This window comes from Solanum pennellii, chromosome 3 (assembly GCF_001406875.1).
Source record: "Solanum pennellii chromosome 3, SPENNV200".
Lineage (NCBI taxonomy): Eukaryota > Viridiplantae > Streptophyta > Magnoliopsida > Solanales > Solanaceae > Solanum > Solanum pennellii.
In genome coordinates, this window is record NC_028639.1 from 68,090,038 (window position 1) to 68,111,790 (window position 21,753).

At 33.4% G+C, this 21,753-nt stretch overlaps 3 protein-coding genes across 4 annotated transcripts; 2 read left to right on the forward strand and 1 right to left on the reverse strand.

The window, feature by feature from the left end:
- The first annotated feature begins 1,721 nt into the window (after window positions 1-1,721).
- Window positions 1,722-4,240, forward strand: LOC107013869 (ABC transporter G family member 23). The gene has a single exon (XM_015213752.2). The coding sequence runs from the start codon at window positions 1,949-1,951 to the stop codon at window positions 3,923-3,925; it is 1,977 nt and encodes a 658-aa protein (XP_015069238.1). The 5' UTR covers window positions 1,722-1,948; the 3' UTR covers window positions 3,926-4,240.
- Window positions 4,241-8,866: 4,626 nt separating this feature from the next.
- On the forward strand, window positions 8,867-10,732 carry LOC107014856. Of its 2 annotated transcripts, none has more exons than XM_015214965.2 (3): window positions 8,867-9,143; window positions 9,228-9,294; window positions 9,503-10,732. In XM_015214965.2, the coding sequence occupies exons 1-3, from the start codon at window positions 9,066-9,068 to the stop codon at window positions 10,402-10,404; spliced, it is 1,047 nt and encodes a 348-aa protein (XP_015070451.1). In that variant the 5' UTR covers window positions 8,867-9,065; the 3' UTR covers window positions 10,405-10,732. The 2 variants fall into 2 exon arrangements, with proteins under 2 accessions (XP_015070451.1, XP_027771323.1); XM_027915522.1 differs by having other exon boundaries at window positions 9,508-10,732.
- Window positions 10,733-17,865: 7,133 nt separating this feature from the next.
- LOC107014855 (formin-like protein 4) lies at window positions 17,866-21,065 on the reverse strand. Its single transcript, XM_015214964.2, has 2 exons — window positions 19,394-21,065; window positions 17,866-19,297 (listed from the first exon to the last, which is right to left on the reverse strand). Exons 1-2 carry the CDS (start codon window positions 20,377-20,379, stop codon window positions 18,025-18,027), a joined length of 2,259 nt encoding a protein of 752 aa, XP_015070450.1. The 5' UTR covers window positions 20,380-21,065; the 3' UTR covers window positions 17,866-18,024.
- Between the last annotated feature and the right edge of the window lie 688 nt (window positions 21,066-21,753).

A 21,753-nucleotide genomic window follows, 5' to 3' on the forward strand; every position in this document is an offset into this window, starting at 1 on the left:
CATGGATTAACTATACCTCCTACATGGTCTTATAGGATGTATTACTAATACCTTCCATTTGGAGGTATTAGTAATACATTAATATAATACCATGAAATAAGTCTATGTAAAGACAAAAATATCCCTCAAATCATTTTAATTATTTTGTTTATTTTCTTGATTTTATGATTTATATTTATACTAGTAATTGATTTAAATAAATTAGCTTACAGTTTGATTAGAGAGAGATGTTTGTTACTAAATAAATTCAATATATATATATATATATAAATTGAAAGTTGTAATTTTTATATGTATGTAACTTTTTAAATTATTCAAAATACAATGTTTTCTAATTATTTGTATTTTAACAATTTAAAAAGTTACATAAATCAAGGGTATAATTGAAAAGAAGCTTTTTGTACAGTTTTAAATCAAATACAAGATAAAGTGGAAAACAATGAACCAAACACTTGATAAAAATAAAGCATGTGTTGCTAGTCTCTGAACTACTAATCTCTACATTACTAATCCCTGCGTCATTACTCTTTGTACCAAACGACCCCTAGTGTTTTACTTCCTCTGATATAATTTAAACTCAAGAATTCATTTTTTTTTCAATCCATTTGTTCATCGTTAGTCCACACTTTTGGGTATTTATATTTATTATGTGTTTTATTGAATGGATAATTTTGAAAAGGAAAAAATGGTTTTTTGAAGCTTATAATCTTAAACATGTTAAGTAATTTGTATTACTAAATTTATGTTTAAGCAAAACATAGAGTATTTAATATAAATTATTACAATATAAAAAAATGTCATTTTATCTTTAAAAACTAAAAATGATATAGATTGATTACTTAATAGTTAATAGTAGCATTTGTGTAGTCATATACTATCTATATATTATATACTTTACAAACTAAATGACTACATTCTAGCCCAATTGAAGTTATGAAGGAATTACACTTTCATAGGCTAAAGTGACACTCATTGATATGTTATGAAATGGCCCAAAGACATTGGCATGTTCTTAAATTTAGTTAATGAGCCATGAATCAACAAGGCCATGTTGTTGGGTCATGCCATAAACCAACTTGTTGGACTCAAGTTTCATACCATGTCAAATCGAATCGAAATGGGTGTATTTGTGTACTCTTTACAGGATTTATGGCTACAGGGACGTGACACGGGGCACCATTGTCTTCAAATCCTAACTCCGACTCTATTTGCACCTTAATTATGATTATAGGTGTGATGAAAAATAGAAAGACAGAAGAATATAAGAAGGGTGGAACTACGGACTTAATATAAGCCCAATCCAATAAACATGAGAATGGTGGCAGTGACACTAAGTTGATACTCAGTGAAGCCCAATTAAACAAAAATAGATTATTGACACATTAGGAAATAATTGGCTTAGACAGCCTATATTAACAAGGAAATCCGTAATCACTATTCGATGGTGCATACAAGTTAAACCCTATATACCACACAGCAGAGAAATCTCACTAGGCAATTCCTGTGGGACTAGCTTGAATGAGAAAATACTCAAATCTGAGACTCTCATTTGAGAGATCACCTGCTCAACCAACTTGGTCACCCTTTCAGAAATAGCTAACAAGTTGTTGTATACATCATCATAATTTAATAATTTTGAGTATCGTCTACTTACATGTGTATGTAGTCTATTTTAATTTGTTAGAAAAAACTGGTGGGATGATAATTATAAGATATTACAGTAACAAATGTTAGTCAAAATATGTAGATGGCCAAACACTGCCAATAATTACATTACATATTTTCACCAGCATTTAGGAAAACCATAAAACAACAATTAATCAACCAAGTTTGTTCAACTTCCTTTTCCCAAAATCCAAACTAAACATTTCTACACTAATTCTCTCATCTCCATAACCTTGTTTAATTTTCTGCTTCACCAATTGTTTAACTCCCAAAAAAAAAAAGAATGGCTTCTCCATGTACAACTTACCATCCAAGTCCTGGTAGCCCTGAAAATGACTCAATGATACTTTTCTCAACTTCAACTTCATGTTCACCAGCCAAAGAATCCACAATAACTAACTCTAATTCTTCTTCCTTCGATTCTTCATCGCCACCACAATCGTCTCTAGATAAAACTTATGAACTAAGAATTCGAAATCTCTCCTATACTATCTCCCCAAACGGCTCAATATTTTCTTCGTTAATGAAGAAGAGTACTAAGCCAAAAACCACCATACTCAAATCAGTTTCTTTTGTGGCTGGATGTTCGGGGATTCTAGCGATTGTTGGACCAAGTGGAACGGGCAAGTCAACGTTGTTACGTGTGATATCAGGCAGGGTGAGTGACAAGGAGTTTGATCCAAAGAGTATTTATCTCAATGATCATGCTATTACCACCCCTGCACAATTGAGGAACATATGTGGTTACGTAGCTCAAGAGGACAATTTACTTCCTTTGTTAACAGTGAAGGAAACTTTAATGTTTAGCGCAAAGTTTAGGCTAAGAGGGATGAGTTCAAAGGAGCGCGAAGAAAGAGTTGAAAGCTTGATGCAAGAACTTGGCCTTGATCATGTAGCTAACAACTTTGTTGGAGACGAAGAGAAGAGAGGAATTTCAGGTGGAGAAAGAAAAAGGGTGTCGATTGGAGTTGACATGATTCATGATCCATCAATATTACTCTTAGATGAGCCAACTTCAGGACTAGACAGCAGTTCAGCACTCCAAGTTATTGAATTGCTTTCGTCTATGGCGAAAACAAAACAAAGAAGTATAGTTTTATCTATCCATCAGCCTAGTTATAGAATTCTTCAGTACATTTCTAATCTTTTGATCCTTTCTCATGGATCAGTTGTTCACTATGGCTCTCTTCAATCGCTCGAGGAAAATATAACTAGGATGGGATATGAAATACCTATTCAGCTCAACCCTCTTGAATTTGCCATGGAAATTATATCCGTATTGGAAAATCAAGAACCACATTACAAGTATCAGTCATGTTCCTATTTGAGATGGGAAGAGGCCATAATTCAAGACACCGCGAATAAAGAAGTGATTGATCAGGCAAAAGTTGGGGCTGTTTTGAATAAACACTGCTCAAGTTTATTCGAAATAGCAGTGTTATGTTCAAGATTCTGGAAGATTATTTACAGGACAAAGCAACTGTTCTTGGCGAGAACGATGCAAGCTCTTGTGGGAGGATTTGGACTTGGAAGTGTGTATATAAAAATGAGAAATGATGAAGGTGCAGTTGCAGAAAGATTAGGCCTTTTTGCATTTAGCCTAAGTTTTCTTCTTTCATCCACTGTTGAAGCTTTACCAATTTATCTTCAAGAAAGGCGCGTGATCATGAAGGAAGCGTCTAGAGGAGCTTATAAAATCTCTTCTTACATGATCGCGAATACCATAATCTTTCTCCCATTTCTCTTTGCAGTTGCCATTCTTTTCGCTGTCCCAGTGTACTGGATTGTAGGGCTGAACCCCTCGATTACAGCTTTCGTGTTCTTCACTTTCGTGGTTTGGGTGATAGTGTTGATGGCAAGCTCATTGGTTCTGTTTCTGAGTGCAATTTCCCCTGATTTCATTTCAGGGAATTCACTGATTTGCACTGTTCTTGGGGCATTTTTTCTATTCTCAGGCTACTTCATTCCAAAAGAATGCATACCAAAATATTGGCTTTTCATGTACTATGTTTCATTATATAGGTACCCGTTGGACGCTTTGTTGACAAATGAATATTGGAGCTTGAGACACAAATGTTTTACGTGGAATGATGAAAATCATTCAGAATGTTTGCTTACAGGAAATGATGTATTGAAGAACAGAGGACTTGACAAGGATACTAGATGGATGAATGTTGGAATTATGCTTGCTTTCTTTGTGTTTTATAGGGTGATTTCTTGGATTGTTCTTGCAAGAAAAGCATCAAAGACAACAATTTGAAAGATTACAACATGCTGGAGATCAGAAGAACACAACATTGTTGAAGATTGAAGATCGAGTATCTCATGTTTATAATACGTACAATAGATCTATGTTGCTCGTACTATTCAAAAAGGGCTTCGCGTGCATGCCAGTTTTGAAGAGTCCGAGAAGCATAGCAATAGATTAGTTTAATGGAGTGGAATTGGGGAAATCTTTTTATGCGTGATTCTTTTGTAGTTCACTTGTGTTAATCTAGTTGTCATGTAATATTAGCCTAAAATCTATGTGGACCTTATTTTTGTTTTTGTTCTAATATATAATCTGTTTTTGTCATTTTGAGACGTTCCAAAAATGTTTGATACCATTTTATTTTCATTTTTTTTACGAGAATTTAAATTATTTACACTATCATATAATATAGAATGAATGAAGTATGATGTTATTTTTTTTCGAATCTTACATGACGATAAACAACTACAAATGGGTTGGACCAAGCAGCCCAATCCATACATAATTGGGCCTAACCTACCTATTTCTCACCGGAAGAAATGACCCAATAAACAACTTTCGGACCCCAATTAATTATGAAGAAAATTATGTGGTCAAGTAAATTTATACTACTTAATAACTCATTATAGCTATAGTTTGTTATAATTATCACTCATGACTAATATTATACATTAATTATGTGGGCTGACTTCGAGTTTGTCTAATTACTCACATTTGTATATGCATAATTCACCAGAATATACATATACATATGTATATTAACCAATATACACATACAATTCACTTTTCTCCCATTCCCTGCCCTCTCTCACTCACCTCTCTCCTCACTCCCAATCTCGCTTGTCATATATACAAATGCATATCTAACCGATATACATATACAATTAACCTATCTTCCCTCTCTCGCTCGCCTCTCTCCTCCTTCTCCCAATCTTGCTCGCCATTATATAAATATATATCTATAATATGCAATTATCTAACCGATATACATATACAATTCACCTCTCTCCCATTTTTTGCCCTCTCTCTCCGAGTCTCGCTTGCTTCTCTCCTTCCTATAACATCTTATGTAGCTACGAATTGTAATTATCAAACTATAGATATGAAAAGTAATTATGTTATTTTTGAGTGGTTGTGCGTGAAAGTTTCCCATTATTATGACTGCTTTAAAATTAATAATCGTTTAGTAGCTTTCCTTGCAGTTAGCTAAATTCCAAATAATACCTAGATACTCATTTTGGCTAGACGAAAGATGTGTCAATTAAATATAGACGCCAAAAATAGACGGATGAATTAGAAACTAATCAACATTTGAGAAGATGAAAACTAAATTATTCAATGTATTTTGAAAATGATGGTGAGAACAAAGCACTATTTGTTGTCTAACCTTTTATAGACATACTTATAGTAATTGCACTGCTCAATAAATATTAAATATAACATTAAAAATTGTATAACTACCATATTTTAATATTATAGAAATCAATTGATTAAATTAAATTATTAACTATTTAATTGATTAAATAAATAAATAAATACTTTCACATCTTTACTCGATTTATTTCATGATTCAAATACAAAATTTAATTAAATATGAAATCATATAATTTTTCATATAAAGATACTAATATTCTCTAAAACAAGCTTTATCAACTAATTTATTATTAGTACGCAACAAAATATTTGTTCTCATAGCCCAATTTTGTTAGGCATCGACACATGAATGGAGAATCTACCGATTAAGCAATATTCATACTATAATAATTGTATCTAAATTAAGAGTACAAATATATCCCATGAATTAGAGAATCTACTTTATAATATATTTTGACCTCATTCAAATCGGAAGCAGATCATCTTTATGTAATCAATAAAAATCACATTAAATTTATGCTACAATCATATTAATAACGTGACTTATACCTCTATCTTAAATATTGAATTTAAATTTCATGACTCATTTAAATTGATGATATAACCTTGTGTATATAAGCTAAATAATTTTATATATCAAATCATGATTTGTTTTATTATAAGTAAAAGGGCACAAATACAAGCCAAAAGATCTAATCGTTTTTGGTTAATAGTACATACTACAATAATTGTTTCATGGCTTAGAGGAAAGCAACGGGATTCCTTATTTGTAATTAGACGTGTTGAAGGAGGTATGTTGAAAATAAAATTACGATATTTCTATCATTAATTTGAGTTTTCATCGAGAGTTAAAAATTATAAATATATAACATTTTAATTTCTTAGTCAGTTTATTCGACAGGTTTCCAAACTAATTAAGTATTCTCATTCAATAATTGTAGGTTCGATCAATTATTCATAAATCAAATCACCTTTTCAACATGAGATACTGATTAAGTACGTTAATGTCGTGGGGCAAACAAAACTTACAATATTTGTTTACGTTCGATAGGTAGTTGGGAGAATATGTACTTTATTTCATTTTGCACGTTACCCTTTATTATTAATGTCAATGTCAATATTTTACAAATAAATATGATTTAAATTGTCTAACCAACACATTAATTTATATTCCAAGTTTTTGGATGGTAAGATTATTGAAATATATACTATTAAAATCATATGCTTAGGTATAGTATTTATTATAAAATAATTATTAATTTAGTTTTAATAGATCATATATTGTTTATGGTGTCTGTTTTATTTATATTATAAATGATTTAGAGGGTGTTTTGATTGATTTCAAAATGGGCAAATCTACTTTTAAGGTAGTTCTTCACTTTGCGAAGTGTTTGGCATATATAAAACAATTTAAAATAAGTCATAAATGACTTAAAATAAGTTAGCAAGTGTTTGACGAGACTAAAATAACTTAAAATAAGTTAAAAATCAAAAGTAGTTCTCCCTCTACTTTTTATGTTTTACTTAAAAGTCATTTTAAGTGCAAATTTTATTTTTGACTTAAAAGTCTACTTTTTAAACCAATCTAAACAGGCTCTTAAAGTATAGCTTATAATATGCAGAGGATTAATAAGTATAAAGTTTTTTTGTTCACAATCTAAGATGAAAATTAGACACGTCATCGGTACAATTGTAATAATTTAGCTTGATTATGGGAATGATAATAAGGGTATAATCAACAATCTTGTCCTTGTGCATTTTGTATGTATTGAACGAGACCGAATAGAGATAGTTGCTGGCTGACAAAAATATATTCTCTAAACTATTAAATGTACTTATATTCTGAATTCGAATATAACTATATGATATATATGTATTAATTATTATTTTGATTTATTAAAATGTGAGATTTTGAGATGAGTCGACATGCTTGTAGATTGGATGATAATAATATACATTGGTGAAATAACAAGTTAGTTGATGAAATCTATTTCTTGATAGAGATTGATAATATATCTTTTTTGAGAAACTTATAAATTTGAATCGTATCAGACATTACAAGTGGATTTTTGAATCCGACCCATAAAAATAAGTTAAGAAGTGCTCTAAAATAAATTAATCACTAAATTAGGTAGACATTTTTATTTACATTTATTTTATATTAATAATAATAGGAAAAAACCACCTATACAAGATAAGGCAGAACCAAAAGAAAGCAAGAACAAGATTATTTAGAAGAAGTAATATATTTACTAAAAACAAAAAACGGAGTTTTATTTAAACCATGTTACTCTTGGTAAATCGGAATAAATACGAAGATTTTTGTTTTAGTAATATATATATATTATCTTAATTACGAAATATCTTAAATAATTGTGTTTTTGTATATGCTATATCTTAATTATTTTTTTTTTTACCAAATAGTTAGTGAATCACTTCAATTAAGTATGTTTCTATGCTTTATGACAAAAGGAAACATATAATTTAATTTTATCCTAGATTGATATCCATCACGTGGTTTTAACTTTTCTCAATTAGCATTTAGATGAACACTATATTTGCAACAATTAAAAAATTAATTAATATCACATTTTTTCATTATCGATATAAGTATTTTCGATCGTATCAATCAAAAACAAAAAAATAAATAGACTAAAAACTGATGAATTAGTACTCTTTTGGGACCTTTTAACACTATTGTTACTAATTTTCATTCCTACATTATATCAGCGAAAAAAATAAAATTAAAAGTCTACTTTCTTTATAATTCAACCCTAAATAAAATTAACTATGAATTTCATGTTTAACTATAAAATTTAATCGTAGCTTTTTTTATTAACTAATTACATTTAGTATTATCTGTAGTCCTTTAAATAACCTGCCAAAATACCAGTTACCAAAAAATTGTAAAATTTAAGTTTTAATGTTTGGAACTGAGTTATTTTACCTTAGCTAAAGAAAAAGATCCCAAAATAATCTCACCCACAAATTATGGAATTAACAATTCTAGAAGACTATAAGCCAAACGGCGTCGTGGCCTTTTTCCTGCCTTAAGGCAAGGATTATCCCCGTAATTTTTCACTCCTGACTTCTAATTTTCTATCTCAATTTTATGATAAACTACGAAAATTACGTACTTTTAAAATAAAATTATAATATATTTCTTAAAAATTTATAATTGTAGAAATATCTCAACAAATATAATAATATTAATATTAATATATTAAAAATAAGATCGAATATATTAATGTTCAAAAAATTAAAGGATTGATACATTCAAAAGAGAGTCGGATATATTAATGACATGTTTTATTTAAGAAAAAAAATAAAGAATTTCGAAGATTTGTAAAATTTATAGAGAACAAATGATAATAAGTAAACTAAAAGCTAATTATTTCATATTTTTAATTTATATTAAAAATAAATATTTTATTATAATTTGAAATACATTATAAACTCAAACGTTGGTACGTATTAGTTTTTCGTTTTATATACTGAAGAGATTGAGTGTATGCGGAAATTTGGGTTGACTTGAGGGGCAATTACGGAACAAAAAACAGTATATATATAGGCATCGAGTGCAAAACGTTTGGTTTTCTCAGTCGAAAAAAGATCCGAGCGAAGCAGAGCAGAAGTTTCCGTTATCCGTTCTCTTTCACTCACCGTTGGTTTTCTCTCTCCATATCTAAATCACCCAATTGCTTTCTCTCTCTAAATTCTTGAGATATTCATCTCATCAATTTTAGGGTTTTTGATCCAATTTCACTCAGCAACAATGGTTTCCGATTCAATCCCCAATGTTTCGATCCCTATTGCTTCCTCTAACCCCAAAGATTTTGCCAAGAAAAAAAGGGTAAATTTTGTCGCATATTGAAACTGTATACCTAGTTTTCTTTACGATTGAGTTGTATTTCTGAGATTTGTTATACGAATTCAGGTTAATCGGTTGGCGAAGTTGAAGCAGTGCAAGCTAGATGCTCGACGTGAGCAGTGGCTTTCACAAGGTAGCGTAAGATCTACTCGTTTTTTTTTTTTTAAAGTTTCTTAATGATTTTGCATGTATATGTAATCTGCCTTTTCGTGAAATTTGTTCCCGTTTTCAAGTTTGTTCTTGCTTTAATTGCATGATTGCGTCTCTGAGTATATGTGATTATTAAATTGAATTTCTTATGTCTATATTTCTTAAATCTTGGCTATTGGGGTTTTATATAGTGAAGAACAAAGTTCTGAAGGAGGAACAAAACACTGGAGGAACTCATGGTTCAGCGAAGAATGTTGCGAATGAGAGGGAACGATTGATTAAGAAATTGCAGATAAAGCCAATAGGTGAAGAGGACAATGAAGGATCCTTAAACCACTACAGTGATTTTGATTCACCTACAAGCCACACCAGTAGTGTTTTGGGAGGAAATGATTCAGGGTCTAATTTCACAGGAAGCAGTAGAGGCAGTAGTAGCAGCAGTAGCAGTGGTGGATGTTGTTCAGGGAGTGTGAGTGAAGAAGATGAAGAAGTAGAGGATGATTGCTTGGATGATTGGGAGGCTGTTGCCGATGCGCTGGCTGCCATTGATGAAAAACAGGAGCAGCAAAATCCCAGTTTGGATTCACATTTTGAGAGGAATGAGAATATGACACATATGAGTTCTAGGCAAGAGGTTTCTGAAAGGCAGGGTTCAGGGATTGATAGATCAAAGCAGGAGTGTAATGACAGAGGATTGACACCTAGACCTCCTCTCAGTTGCCGGGCATGGAGGCCCGATGATACATTCCGTCCGTCGGGTTTGCCAAATTTGTCGAAGCAGCATAGTTTCCCAATGAATTCTGAACGGCGTTGTAGGAGGGACTCTGTATGGGGATGTAAAACTTTAGCCACACCCACTTTGTGTCCCATATGCTGTGAAGATTTGGATTATACAGACACGAGTTTTCTCCCTTGTTCGTGCGGATTTAGGCTTTGCCTCTTTTGTCACAAGAAGATTCTCGAGGAAGATGGGCGTTGTCCAGGGTGCAGGAAACAGTATAACCAGGAGGCAGTTGAGCGAGAGGCAACCATTGATGGAGGCAGACTGACGATTCGATTGGCTCGTTCCTGTAGCATGATATCAAGGTCCTAGGAAGATTCTGTTCCATGGATGTGTATGTTGGGTCCTTTTCTTTCTCTGCATGACATTGTGAGTGTTCTAGTTCTTAGCAGACTGTGAGTCAAGATAACCCATTAGCTATAGGTGTTGGTATAGAATGTGATTTTGGAAGCTCAGGGGAATGTTCTGGTTTCTTTGTGATTTTTTGCATTATAGATGTGGTGCTTGTGCTGATGTAGAACACTCATTATGTGAATAAATAAGGTGGTATTGAAGTCAAATATATCGTGCTTGTAATTCTATCACCCTACTATCTGATTATTATTAATATGTGTGAATAATGAAATAACAGTTTGAATTACCAAAGTTCTTAAGAAATTGGCAGATAAAGAATGAGAAAGTCTTCTGCTACTAGTATTCCAAACCTTCCCTTTCCCTGTGCTCTAGTATAAATGCTTGAACTTTTGAGAATATCAAATATATATAAATAACAAAAGTGGATGGATATACTTACCATTTCATAAGGAACCATTCTTAGCAAAAATCCGATGTGTTGCATTTATAAATAATCAAGAAAAGCATAGTAAATAAATTGGAATAAATACTGAGAGAGGTTATAGGCTTCTTTACATGGTTATTTGTCATGGCAACTATCCATAAAAACGCCAATCTTGAACTAAGGATTGTTGGGAGAAAAGTATTTTAAGTTTTTGTTCTTTTCTTTTCGTTTTTTCTCTCTTTATTTCGGAATTTGCTTTCTCTGAAGTAGTTGAAACCCTTAGTTTCAGACTTTATGTCACTTCCTTAGTCTTTTACTAAGCACACGTGCGACATTTAATAATTTGCTCATGATCTTGCTAATCTGCCTAAGAAACTAGGAATTACTAAGAGAATAGAAAAACTATGCCAAATCAGCCTAAGATTCTAGGAATCGCTAAGAGAAAAGAAAAAAGAACACAAGAAGATTGTTAGGAAGCATTGTGTAGAGAATTTTGATTGATTTTTGCTTGATGATTTTACAAATGGATGCCCCTCTATATATACTACTACTTGGGAGCTAATATGTAAATAATAATTATCACACAAGTCCTAATATATTTACAAATAAGTCTTGCTATCTAGAATCTACACAACTAGAATATTCGAAGGACCTTCCATGTAAATCCATGGAATTCCAAAGTTTTTCAAGGGATTTCTCCACATACCTCAAGAACCTTCCACGAAGGACTAGCCTTCTTCCAGTGTAAGACCTCCACATGGGCAACTTTGTCTTATGTGGCACTTACAGCTTATGTGGCATGATGACGTGACAGGTTGTCACATTTAACTGAATACCTCTCTTCTTTTATTCCCTTATAAGATATTTTTAGTACTTCCTGAATATTGTTAACATTTGTATTTTTTTTTTTTGATGAAATTAAGATCTGTAATTGTATCCCAGTACGGTACACATGTCAATGGAGAGCAAATGAATTTTAGTTTTTTTTTTTAATATCTTAAAGAGTGTTGGTGATACATTGTACAGGTAAGGAGAATGTTGTTGGGATTTACCGAAATATTGCAAATCCTTCTCTTCAGATTTATTTGAGCAACATAGTTAATTTTTTGGGTCAATGGAGCAGTCCTGGATGGATGTGAAACTTTCTGGAGTCAACAGTGATAATTAGGCTTTCAAATGTGTAGCTGTGGATTGTTGCTTATTTTTATTTGTCTATGAACTTTGAATCAGGTCTAAAAGCCCTTTAATGTAATTAACTACATAACAAGCAGCATGTCTTATATCTCTTATTATTTAGCTTCCAAAAATTGCCTATGATGCTAGTATGAAGCTATTAGTAATCATCAGAGTGGCATTCAGCATCATCTAATGAGATGTTTGAGGAACAGGAGAGCGTTTTGAAGCAGCAGAAAACTCCTAGTACAAATTAGAGAAATGTTGTGTGTATTTTGGAGCTATATTGTATTAGAAATTATTTTCACCCATCCTATCCTGTGAATACTAATAAATGATGAGAAACAAACTGGCATTTGCTAACAAGGCTCTTGAGCAGGTCTATTGCCTTCAGTAATCTTCTTTTCACCTAATTTATAGTGACATCCAAATTTATCTTTGGCATATATTGGGGCTTTTCGTATAGTAACTATGGGTTGATAATCTTTTGTCTGAATTGTGTTAGTTTAGGTTCTCTTGGGAAATCCTAGACTTCTTTTGTGCTTTTGGGAGAAATCTTGGAAGTTGAGGTTCATTAAATGGAGTGGTCTTACTTATTCATAGGTCTTACTTATTCATAGATCATTTTATATGTATTTCTAATGTTGCTAACCTCTCTGTCTTTCTCATTTGTGGTGTCCATTTGGCTGTCTGACGGTTCTATAATGATATTGCACATTCAATTTTTACAAGGGTTGTGGGCTTCCAGAGCATTATGTTTCTTTCCCATTTGCTTCTAAACATAGCCATTACAAGTCAAGTAGAGGGGTTCTAATTATTTCAATGGGTGCTGTTCTCGCCATAAGATCATGTAAGGATTGGGTAAAGCTAAATGACACCTTCTGATGATGTATTTTTGGTCAAATTTGAGCTTCTTGTCATGTGAGATCGTTGGAAAGAAGATTCAAAAGTAATTAAGTCAATCTTGTCAAGTCAACCTTTTTATATATTAACAAAGATTCATTTGACATCTTTGTCTGGAAAACAAAGATTCATTAATAAGTCAAGCCTATAGCTAAACTTTATTTAGTTTCCTTGCATAGACATAGGATGAAAAGATTAATGCTACTTCAAACATCTTTCCAAGGATTTCAAAATGCTTAATGCGGCTGGATTTCATTTAACTTTCTTGATCTGCACCGATTTGTATTTTCTGAGTCGCAATCTAATTTATTTGACTTCGTGCTCATTGGTTGCTTGTGAGGAATATTTTGAGTGTGTAGTCATGATGTCCATTGGCAGCACGTCCTTAAGGCTGGAGTCATTCTCAAAGGTAGTCGGAGGTATGAGTTATAACTAAAGTTGCATCAAATAAGCTGTCCTGTAAACTGGAGGATCTTCTTTCTGGTATTAACTGTGTATTCTCTCCTAGAAGGTAGTCTAACCTCCTGTCCAACTTTTTGTTTATCCACGTCTTAGATGAAAAATTATCAAAGAAATATATGTTCAATCTTATCCTCATTTTGGACTACTTTTTCCAATTTTTTTTACTCGTTCACGAGAGGAAAATGGAAATGTAACAACTACTACCTATTTAGCTTAGAATGGTGTTTTTTTACAAGGAGAACGACAGGAAACTTATCAATAATGGATCTCATCAATCAATCAACTGTATCTTAGTACCAAAATAATTGGATCGGTTATATGAATTTATTTTATATGAATTACTTATTTCCACTCCTCTGTTGGGCTTATTTATTTCATACTAAAATAATGTCTCTCAAGATGAACTAGAGGTATTAAATCTTGAGTTTCTCTACTCTTATACTTATCCTTAAATCTACAGCTTATGGCAAGTCTCCACCAGTACCGGATTTGATGTAAGTATGACAACATCACAACTAGTCTTATTTCAACTAGTTGATTTTGCTTATATATGACATTTGCTTTCTTTGTGTTCTGCTGTTAGTTAAGTTTGCATAGGTTTATTATTTATAAGAGATTGGAGATACCTTGAGACTTCTCTTTGAGTAAGTTTTGTTCTACCTCATTTCCTTACAAAGGCTCAGTCAAACCAGGTTACTTCTGCCATTTATTGGACGTGATCATTCATCTTAACATTCACATTTTTACCTATAGTCATTTACTCCCATAGTTGGTCTCACAACTGTTAAGCCTGTCATTTGTCTCATACTGTGTTTTCTTATTGCTTGGCATCTTTTTAACACTTCCATTTTAGTCATGCTAATTTTATTCAATGTGTTACATCTCTATTTATCATTACATTTTAAGCAAAATTGGGTCTAGATGTCTGAATACATCTCATAGGTCTAAAGATTCTTTAAGTGTACCAGATCCGAGTAATTGCCAAATCTAGCCCCAAAAGAATAAATTTCCAGTTGATTCTAAATATTGCCTTTACACTTGCTATAGCAAGCTTCTTGTGTTTTTTTTTTGTGCAAGTGATATTGGTTTGGGGCAATCTTAAATGGAGCAACATGGTCCGTAAGGATTTAGCCGAACCCAACTTGATTGGAATTGAGGCATAGCAGTTGTTTATATGAACAACTTTCTGCCAGTTATAAGTCATTCTAGTTTACCTTTTTTGGACATGCTATCAGAAGCTTTTTATATTTTTTCTTTTGGAAAAAATAATCACTCTATAAATGATTTTCTCTGTGTCATTCTTGATCTGGTAACTTGCAGTGGAGATACATTCTGAACATCGTAGAAGTTATTGTGATTAAAAAGATCATCATGCCCTAAAGGAAAACTGTGTTTCTTTTTTGAATCTGTACTCTTTTCCTCTATTTCTGTATCCCATCTCTGGTTGCGTTACAAGTCTGTTAACTGCCTCACCATGTGGATATTCCTTGAGAACTATCTACTTATTGTTCCAGTGCAGACTTGTGGAGCTATTCTTGTAAATAATGATTAATATTTTATGGATTACGAATTTACGATTGCTACTTCTATCCTTCTGCCAGGATAACTGTCATCTATACTTACATTTTTTAACTGGATCAGAGATTTAAGAGAGTGCAGCAGTACATAGTATATATTCAAGGTCTAACAGTACAAATAAGATCCATTTTCTTTGAAATTTTTTGTGTTAATAAAGTGTGGATGGACTAAAAGCATTCTTTCTGCCATTTCTAGAGATCCAAAAGTCGCTGGACTATTTATGTCCCTAACCCCCAAACTTTGTTAGCTAGACTACTTTTTGTTAACCTAATGGACTGTAATTTCTTGATTACTGGCAGGTGAGTTTATTTTAGTTGCGTCTTTTCATCACATGCTGTGTTGTTGTTGTGCTTATATCTTTCTCTCAGCTTCAGGGAAGGAAAACAGACCAGATAAAGGTCTTCTATTGAGTTGTGAAATGTTCAATATCTGCAACGGTTTGCAGATTCACTGTGGGAGTCAACAAATTTTTCTTAAATTTGTTCTTGTGCAGCATTGAACACTGCATCTTTTTAACTCCCTCCCTCCTGTTTGAGCTCAATCAACTGGCCCAAATAAAGAGATTTGTTGTCAATTTGGTGTTTCTCGTTCAGCTCAGAAACTGGAAGCAGCAGTCATCAGTTGAGTAGCCCCTTACCTTTCCGGTCAAGTTTTGATGAATTTGATCACTTTGTATTCCTGATCTTACTCCGAGTGTGAGGTTGATTCTGTTATAATATCGTCACAACTGTATAACTGATTTCACTGCAAGTATGAGGGTATAATTTTCATCATGTTACTGTCTTTGTTCTTGAAGCAATATACTCTCAGGGGTTGTTTTTTTCACAGACTAGTTATTCGAATATTCTAATACCGGAATGTTGTGCGATGAATAATACTAGGGGATTGTAGTAGCAAAATCAAGAATAAACTTATTGTAGTATTGTGAATACATATGTCTTTTATTCTATGTTGTGTTCTTGTATAGAATGATCTACATGTTATCCATAGATATGTACAAACTATTAATGCTAAGGGCATCTAGAAAATCTGTGAACCTTTCTTCCTTCTTACCTCATCGTCCTAGTTGGCAATTTCTGTTTTCTAGTTCGTAAAAAGAATTACTAGTTGAGAGCTAACTCTTGATCTTTAAGCTGTAGCACTAGTTATGTTGCTTTTAAGGTTTTCCATATAGTTCACCAAATATCTAAACAATTTGTATTCAAAGCTTTTCAGCTACTCTCGACTAACTGTGGTCTTGCGATCTTATGCTAGTTTATCTTCAGTTTCTAGAGCAGCTACTTCAGTGTTTTAGTGTTACATTCCAGGGATTGAATGGGAGATTATTATTGCAACATTTAGATGTCTCTTCTCTTGCTCTTGCTATTTGAAAGAGGACATGTTTTTTGCGACTTTTTTTACTGCTTTTGGTTTCTTCAGGAATTTATGCAAATCTTCTGGCAGATGTGTAGAGCTTGGAAGGACAGAAATCTGTGTAATATTATTCTGATATTCTTGATTTTACTGACCATCCGTTTCAATTTATTGTATTTGTCCTTTTTTTTGGTTCCGTTTTAGAATAGAATTCCTCTTTCCTTTTCTAGTAACTCTTTAATTTTAACTTCCCCCTTGAGGCCTTGACATGTTGAAGACCCAGAAGATTATAGGATATTTAGGTACATTCTACACTTACTGTAGTTTAAGATCGCAAGATTAAAAATCTTCGTTTCTTAAACTCCATGTCAAGTCAAAACCAAAACCAGGAAAACAAATTGAAAGGGAAAGTATATACTAGCATCTGTATGTATTTTATGGTGAGTGTTTTCGTTAACATCTATGTCTTCGGTTGATTTTATGTTTTTGTTTTCCTGACTGTATCTGAAGTATATAATAATATTATTGGCAAAGCGCCATAATTTGTATTAAAATTCGTAATTTCAAGGGGTATTTGTGAAAGGTCGGGAGTTATACCTGAAATGTGAGCTTGCAAAACTTATTACTAGTGTCTTTACCATCAAGATGTTAATCTCATGGGACTTTAAACAATTGTTAATCATTTCTTGGTGTTATTCTCATGATATTTTAATCATATCTAAATCATTTCGGAATATTAGGGGTCTCAACGAAGGCAAGTGCAGAATTCCAATAAAATGTTGATATAATAAATAAAAAGTGACATGTAATTGAAAGGGGTGGAAGTATGTTTTCCCTTCTTTAAAATGACATTTATTTTGAAATTAGGCTAAACTCTTTTTTTGTAATTTTAGTAAAAGAAATTGAAAAAGGAAAATCCCTAATGATGTTTGGTTGAAGAAAATCATTGCAAATAACACTTTTAAACAAGCTGGGGTTGGTCGTCAGCTACCAGCTTCGAGTGTATATGCATAACTTTGATGTTTTTGTCTCGTGTTCCTATGTTTAAGTTTTACTATATTTCTTTTTCTAGATTTTGCTGGAGAACCGGTTGTGCCTGGGATGGGTTAGTTAACAAGTAAGAAGGAGGGATAGAAGGAACTGAAAAGTTACTGGAAGTGACTAATGATATCAGTCATTCTTCATATGACTTTTGGGGTGTGTTTGGTATGGAGGAAAATGTTTTCATGGAAAGATGTTCTTGGAAAATAAGTGGGTTCTTTACCTTCACTAGGGAAGTCATTTTTACTTATTTTAAGGTGCTTGTTTTTTTTAGTTTGACCAACCAAACATGGAAAAATTGGAGAACATTTCGAGAAAATGTTTTCCTTCATACCAAACACACCCTTGATGAAGTCTGAAATTCTGGTCTTCTTCAGTGTACCTGAAGCTCTAGAGTCATTCCTCATGTTGAGAAGAATCTAGAGAACAGTGCTCTTTACCTGATCATAGTGCCTGAACCAGATATGGTATAAAGTGCCTCTACCTGCCTGAAGTAAGATACTTTATTCTCTTTCTGGGAAGGAGGGGGTAGACCAGTATATTAATGTGACATTTCAAATATGAAAAAATGTCAAGTTTAGTAGTAATAGTTTTTGACAATCTACTCATCTAAAAAGTGAAGTAATATGAGTGATGAAGTTCCATCAGAAATCATTCTCAGATTCACTACTTGCTATTTCTGGTGTAAAGTATGTTCCCAAGTTATGGGACCTCACAGGAGTTATTGGTCGTGGTGATCGGGGTGGTGATGACTCTACAGTTGCTGCACTCTTCTTCTGTACTTTCTTTCTGATATCAACACACACCTTGTCAACCATGTCGAGAAAGTCTTTCACAAATGCAAACAACAGAAGTGACTGTGTGCTTTTTTCCTTCGAAGTTCCTGCTTGGTAATACTCTGTCGTTCTCTTGACAAGTTCCATAACTCTTGTTTGTTCTTCTCTGATCACCTTGAGTTCCTCTTCACATTCCTCTAGAAAACCTTTAGTCTCTTTTACAAATTGATCCCTTTCAGCAATTCCACAACACGTTATGAGATGCTTGACGTCATTTACCCGTGTTGTAAGAGTGGAACATGTATTGATGAAACTATCGTAGTCTATGGTAGCTGCTTTCTTTACATTAGAGAATTCGGAACTTAATCCTTGCAATACTGGTAAACCTAGTGTTAGGTGCTCAGTATCTTTCTCTACTTTTTCTGTTTTTCTATCGGAATCATCCTTGTGACCTTTATTGATAAGGCAACGTTTACCTTCAGAACAGATGACTTGTTCGACTACAAAATGAAGCAGAGTAGTCTTTCCATCATTGCTTTTCACATATGATAGTTTCTGTAAAGCACTAAGGTTGAATCCCTGAGCATTTCCTCTAGCCGTTCCTGCATTCATCCGATTGCCAGCCTTAAGAATCGCTTCCAGAAGTCTTATAAAAATTCTACTTGTTCTCAATTCCTTGCAACCCAGCTCAATTGTTTGCAGATTCTCCTTGAGGTTAAGAATTTCTGGATCATAGTTTGATCTGAAAAGCATCGCGTTGAAACGTTTAAATGCTGAAGGAACAGCTTTCAGCATTTGGTAGAGGAAAGACTCTGCGTCAGCAAGTTTTCTTGTGTTACCATCAAATTGAAGGATTTTTGACGTTTCTTCTTCAGTTGGGCAAATCTTGGTTAGTTTTTCTAGAGTGTCAACACTGAGTCCTTGGCCCTCCGTCAGGGCATCAAGAATTTCTTTGCGAGAGACTGAAAGAGACTTTAGCACAATTGCTGTGTTCTGTGACTTCCTAGGATCGAGGATAAACATTTGAGTTGGTCGAGCCAACTTAGAAGTGCCTGAGCTTGTTGTCGCCCTATTTCCTTCAGGGGTTCTCTTGGAAGTGACATTGTATCCAAACAGAGCTTCCATAAGGTCATCTTCAAATCTGAAATGTGCATACAAATGCAATTTATTAGTTGTACTCAAAATAGGCACTAACTGCACTAAAGGGACTCAATTTTGCATGCCAAGGTGCACTTACCGGAAAGATCCATTGTTGATTTCATCCCAGACCATAGAATGATCAGCATTAGCAACGACTTTATCCCAGTGCAGTGGCCTCAATTTGACTTTAGTTTCACCGTTTTCTTTCGACTTCTCTTCGTTTTGAGCTTCTGCTTTATCTTTCCTGCTCCCATTCCCTCTTGGTGCAATAGGTGGTTTTATCGATGAACTTGAAGCATCCCCCTTTGGTGGGTGGGATGGTGGAGAAGATTTTATCTTTCCTGCATTTGGTGGTGTTGGTGCTTTGGCAATCCTCTTCATTGGAAGGGGAGGCGGAGGAGGTGGTGGTGCTTGTGGCTGAGGCGGAGGAGGTGGTGGAGCTGGTGGAGGTATCGGTGGCTGAGGCAGATTTTGACTGGAGACTACTGCTAGTTCAGAAGGTGTTTCTGGCTGATGCGGAATGATTTCCTTTTGTTGAAACAGTAATGAGGTCGATGGCTGTTTTGAAGATCTGCTTGCTGCGAAGAGCGAGTTAGTTCTTTGTTGTGATGCAGTAACTGCCTCTTTATTCTCATTGCTACCTACATTGCTACAATTTTGCAGTAAAGGCATTTCTTGAATGTGATCACTTGAAACTGGTTGCTCTCGTCTGCTATCAATCCTCTTCTCTTCCTCCCCGTCCTCATCCTCATCCTCGTCCATATGATTCACCCAAATCTTAGAAAAACAACTTCCTAGTTGGCTTCTACCTTCGAATCTTCTCAAATATATAACATCAAGCCCGTTTTCATCAACTATCAACCCTTTTAAAGCCCCAGTTTGCTGGAATTCTTGATGAGGCACTTCTCTACGAAAACTTGAATTCAACTTGTTTTTCTTCCATCGACGAATTACATAGTATCTGTAGAAGAAATAAAATAGTGTGCCAGCGACTACCAAAGTAGATAGAACTGCAGCAATAACAGCCTTCAGAATCACATGTTTCTGAGATGAGTTTGTTGGAGGTGGCCCTGGTGTATCCATTTCAGCCAAAAAGTGAGTAGATAAAACTAGTCAGTGAAAGAACTGGTATACATAAGATCAATCAAGCTACTGTTGCATAGTTTGACAGAGGAAAGATGTAGAAAAGAACTGTTGGAATGAATTCTTGGTTGGACCATTTTCTGATCAAAGTGAAGGAAATGAGTTTCTTCTTGTTTATATTTTACAATAACATATTCATTTTGTTATCATCTTTGGCTGCTTGACAGTTTCAAAGTAGGTTGTTGCTGTTAGTTGGCTGTCTTAAAAACCTTTGGTACAAATGACTTTATTGTTTTTTGTCTAGCTGCAGAGGTGTTAAATGGACGAATAATTGACTTGCCCAAAGGTTACTAGGGCTACTGAAATGAGATGGGTCAGATTGGCCGAGTAATTGACTCATCCAAAGCTGAAATGGGTCGAGTTATATATCAACCCAACTTTTATATGAATTGAATTAGTTATAAATGAGCGAGTTATTTACCCTCCAACGCCAAATTTAGGCGGATTGAACAAGTCCAAAAATCAAGAAAGCTAGCCCTTGGAACTGTGTAAGTTTTGGCAACTTTGGAATTTTTTGTATTTTGTGTGTTGTAGTCAGACGGTTGGTATAAGAAAAGTTTTACTTAGTCATATACTCTTTTATTACAAAAGAAGACATCGGTGTCAATGTGATACTACATTTTCAACAAACAAATAGAAGATGATGATGTTGTTCCCTTTTTATAAGGAAAATGTCGTCTTTTTCTTTATTTTATCCAATTAGTTGTCATCATTGTATAATTTTGACATTAATTAGATTTCAAATTGAGATTTACTTCGAGAGGGAAAACCAATTAATTGTCAGCAGGCAAGTGACAACAATGTTTCGACCTCCTTTTTTTTATCGAACCTCGATTAAATTTGAATTCGTGCACCATTGTAAGTTTAAGTAGTTTTTTTTTTTTGGAAAAATAACTTAAATACACAACTATAATTTTTATATTCTCTAATTTTCCCTACATTTTTTAAATATTACATAATTCCCTTTTTTTTTTTATTTTAGTGTAATTTTTTAGATACATTACACTCTCTCTACTATAATACACATTTACCAATTTTAATGCCTATTTTTTCTCCATTAAAACACTCAACCTCTTAAATTAGTTTTTGAATTTTAAATTTTATCCATTTAAACACTCAATTTTTTAATCAGCTTTTTGATTTTGAATTATTAAATTTAATTAATTTTAAATAAAAGACCAAATTTTGAAATTTTGAATTTCAAAATTCAAAAAATCAGGAAGCAGGATAACTTCCATATCTTTCTACCGTTTTGTTCTTACTTCCATATTTTTTGCTTGCTTACACACCAAAAACATAAGAACCAGTGCCTCT

What these genes read in the sequence shown, in the direction of transcription:
- LOC107013869 (XM_015213752.2), top strand. Translation starts at nt 1,949, where the DNA reads ATGGCTTCTCCATGTACAACTTACCATCCAAGTCCTGGTAGCCCTGAA.
- LOC107014856 (XM_015214965.2), top strand. Translation starts at nt 9,066, where the DNA reads ATGGTTTCCGATTCAATCCCCAATGTTTCGATCCCTATTGCTTCCTCT. An exon ending in ATTTTGCCAAGAAAAAAAGG is followed by an intron (nt 9,144 to 9,227) that starts GTAAATTTTGTC and finishes ATACGAATTCAG; the next exon opens with GTTAATCGGTTGGCGAAGTT. An exon ending in TGAGCAGTGGCTTTCACAAG is followed by an intron (nt 9,295 to 9,502) that starts GTAGCGTAAGAT and finishes GGTTTTATATAG; the next exon opens with TGAAGAACAAAGTTCTGAAG.
- LOC107014855 (XM_015214964.2), bottom strand. Translation starts at nt 20,379, where the DNA reads ATGGATACACCAGGGCCACCTCCAACAAACTCATCTCAGAAACATGTG. An exon ending in ATCAACAATGGATCTTTCCG is followed by an intron (nt 19,298 to 19,393) that starts GTAAGTGCACCT and finishes TGCACATTTCAG; the next exon opens with ATTTGAAGATGACCTTATGG.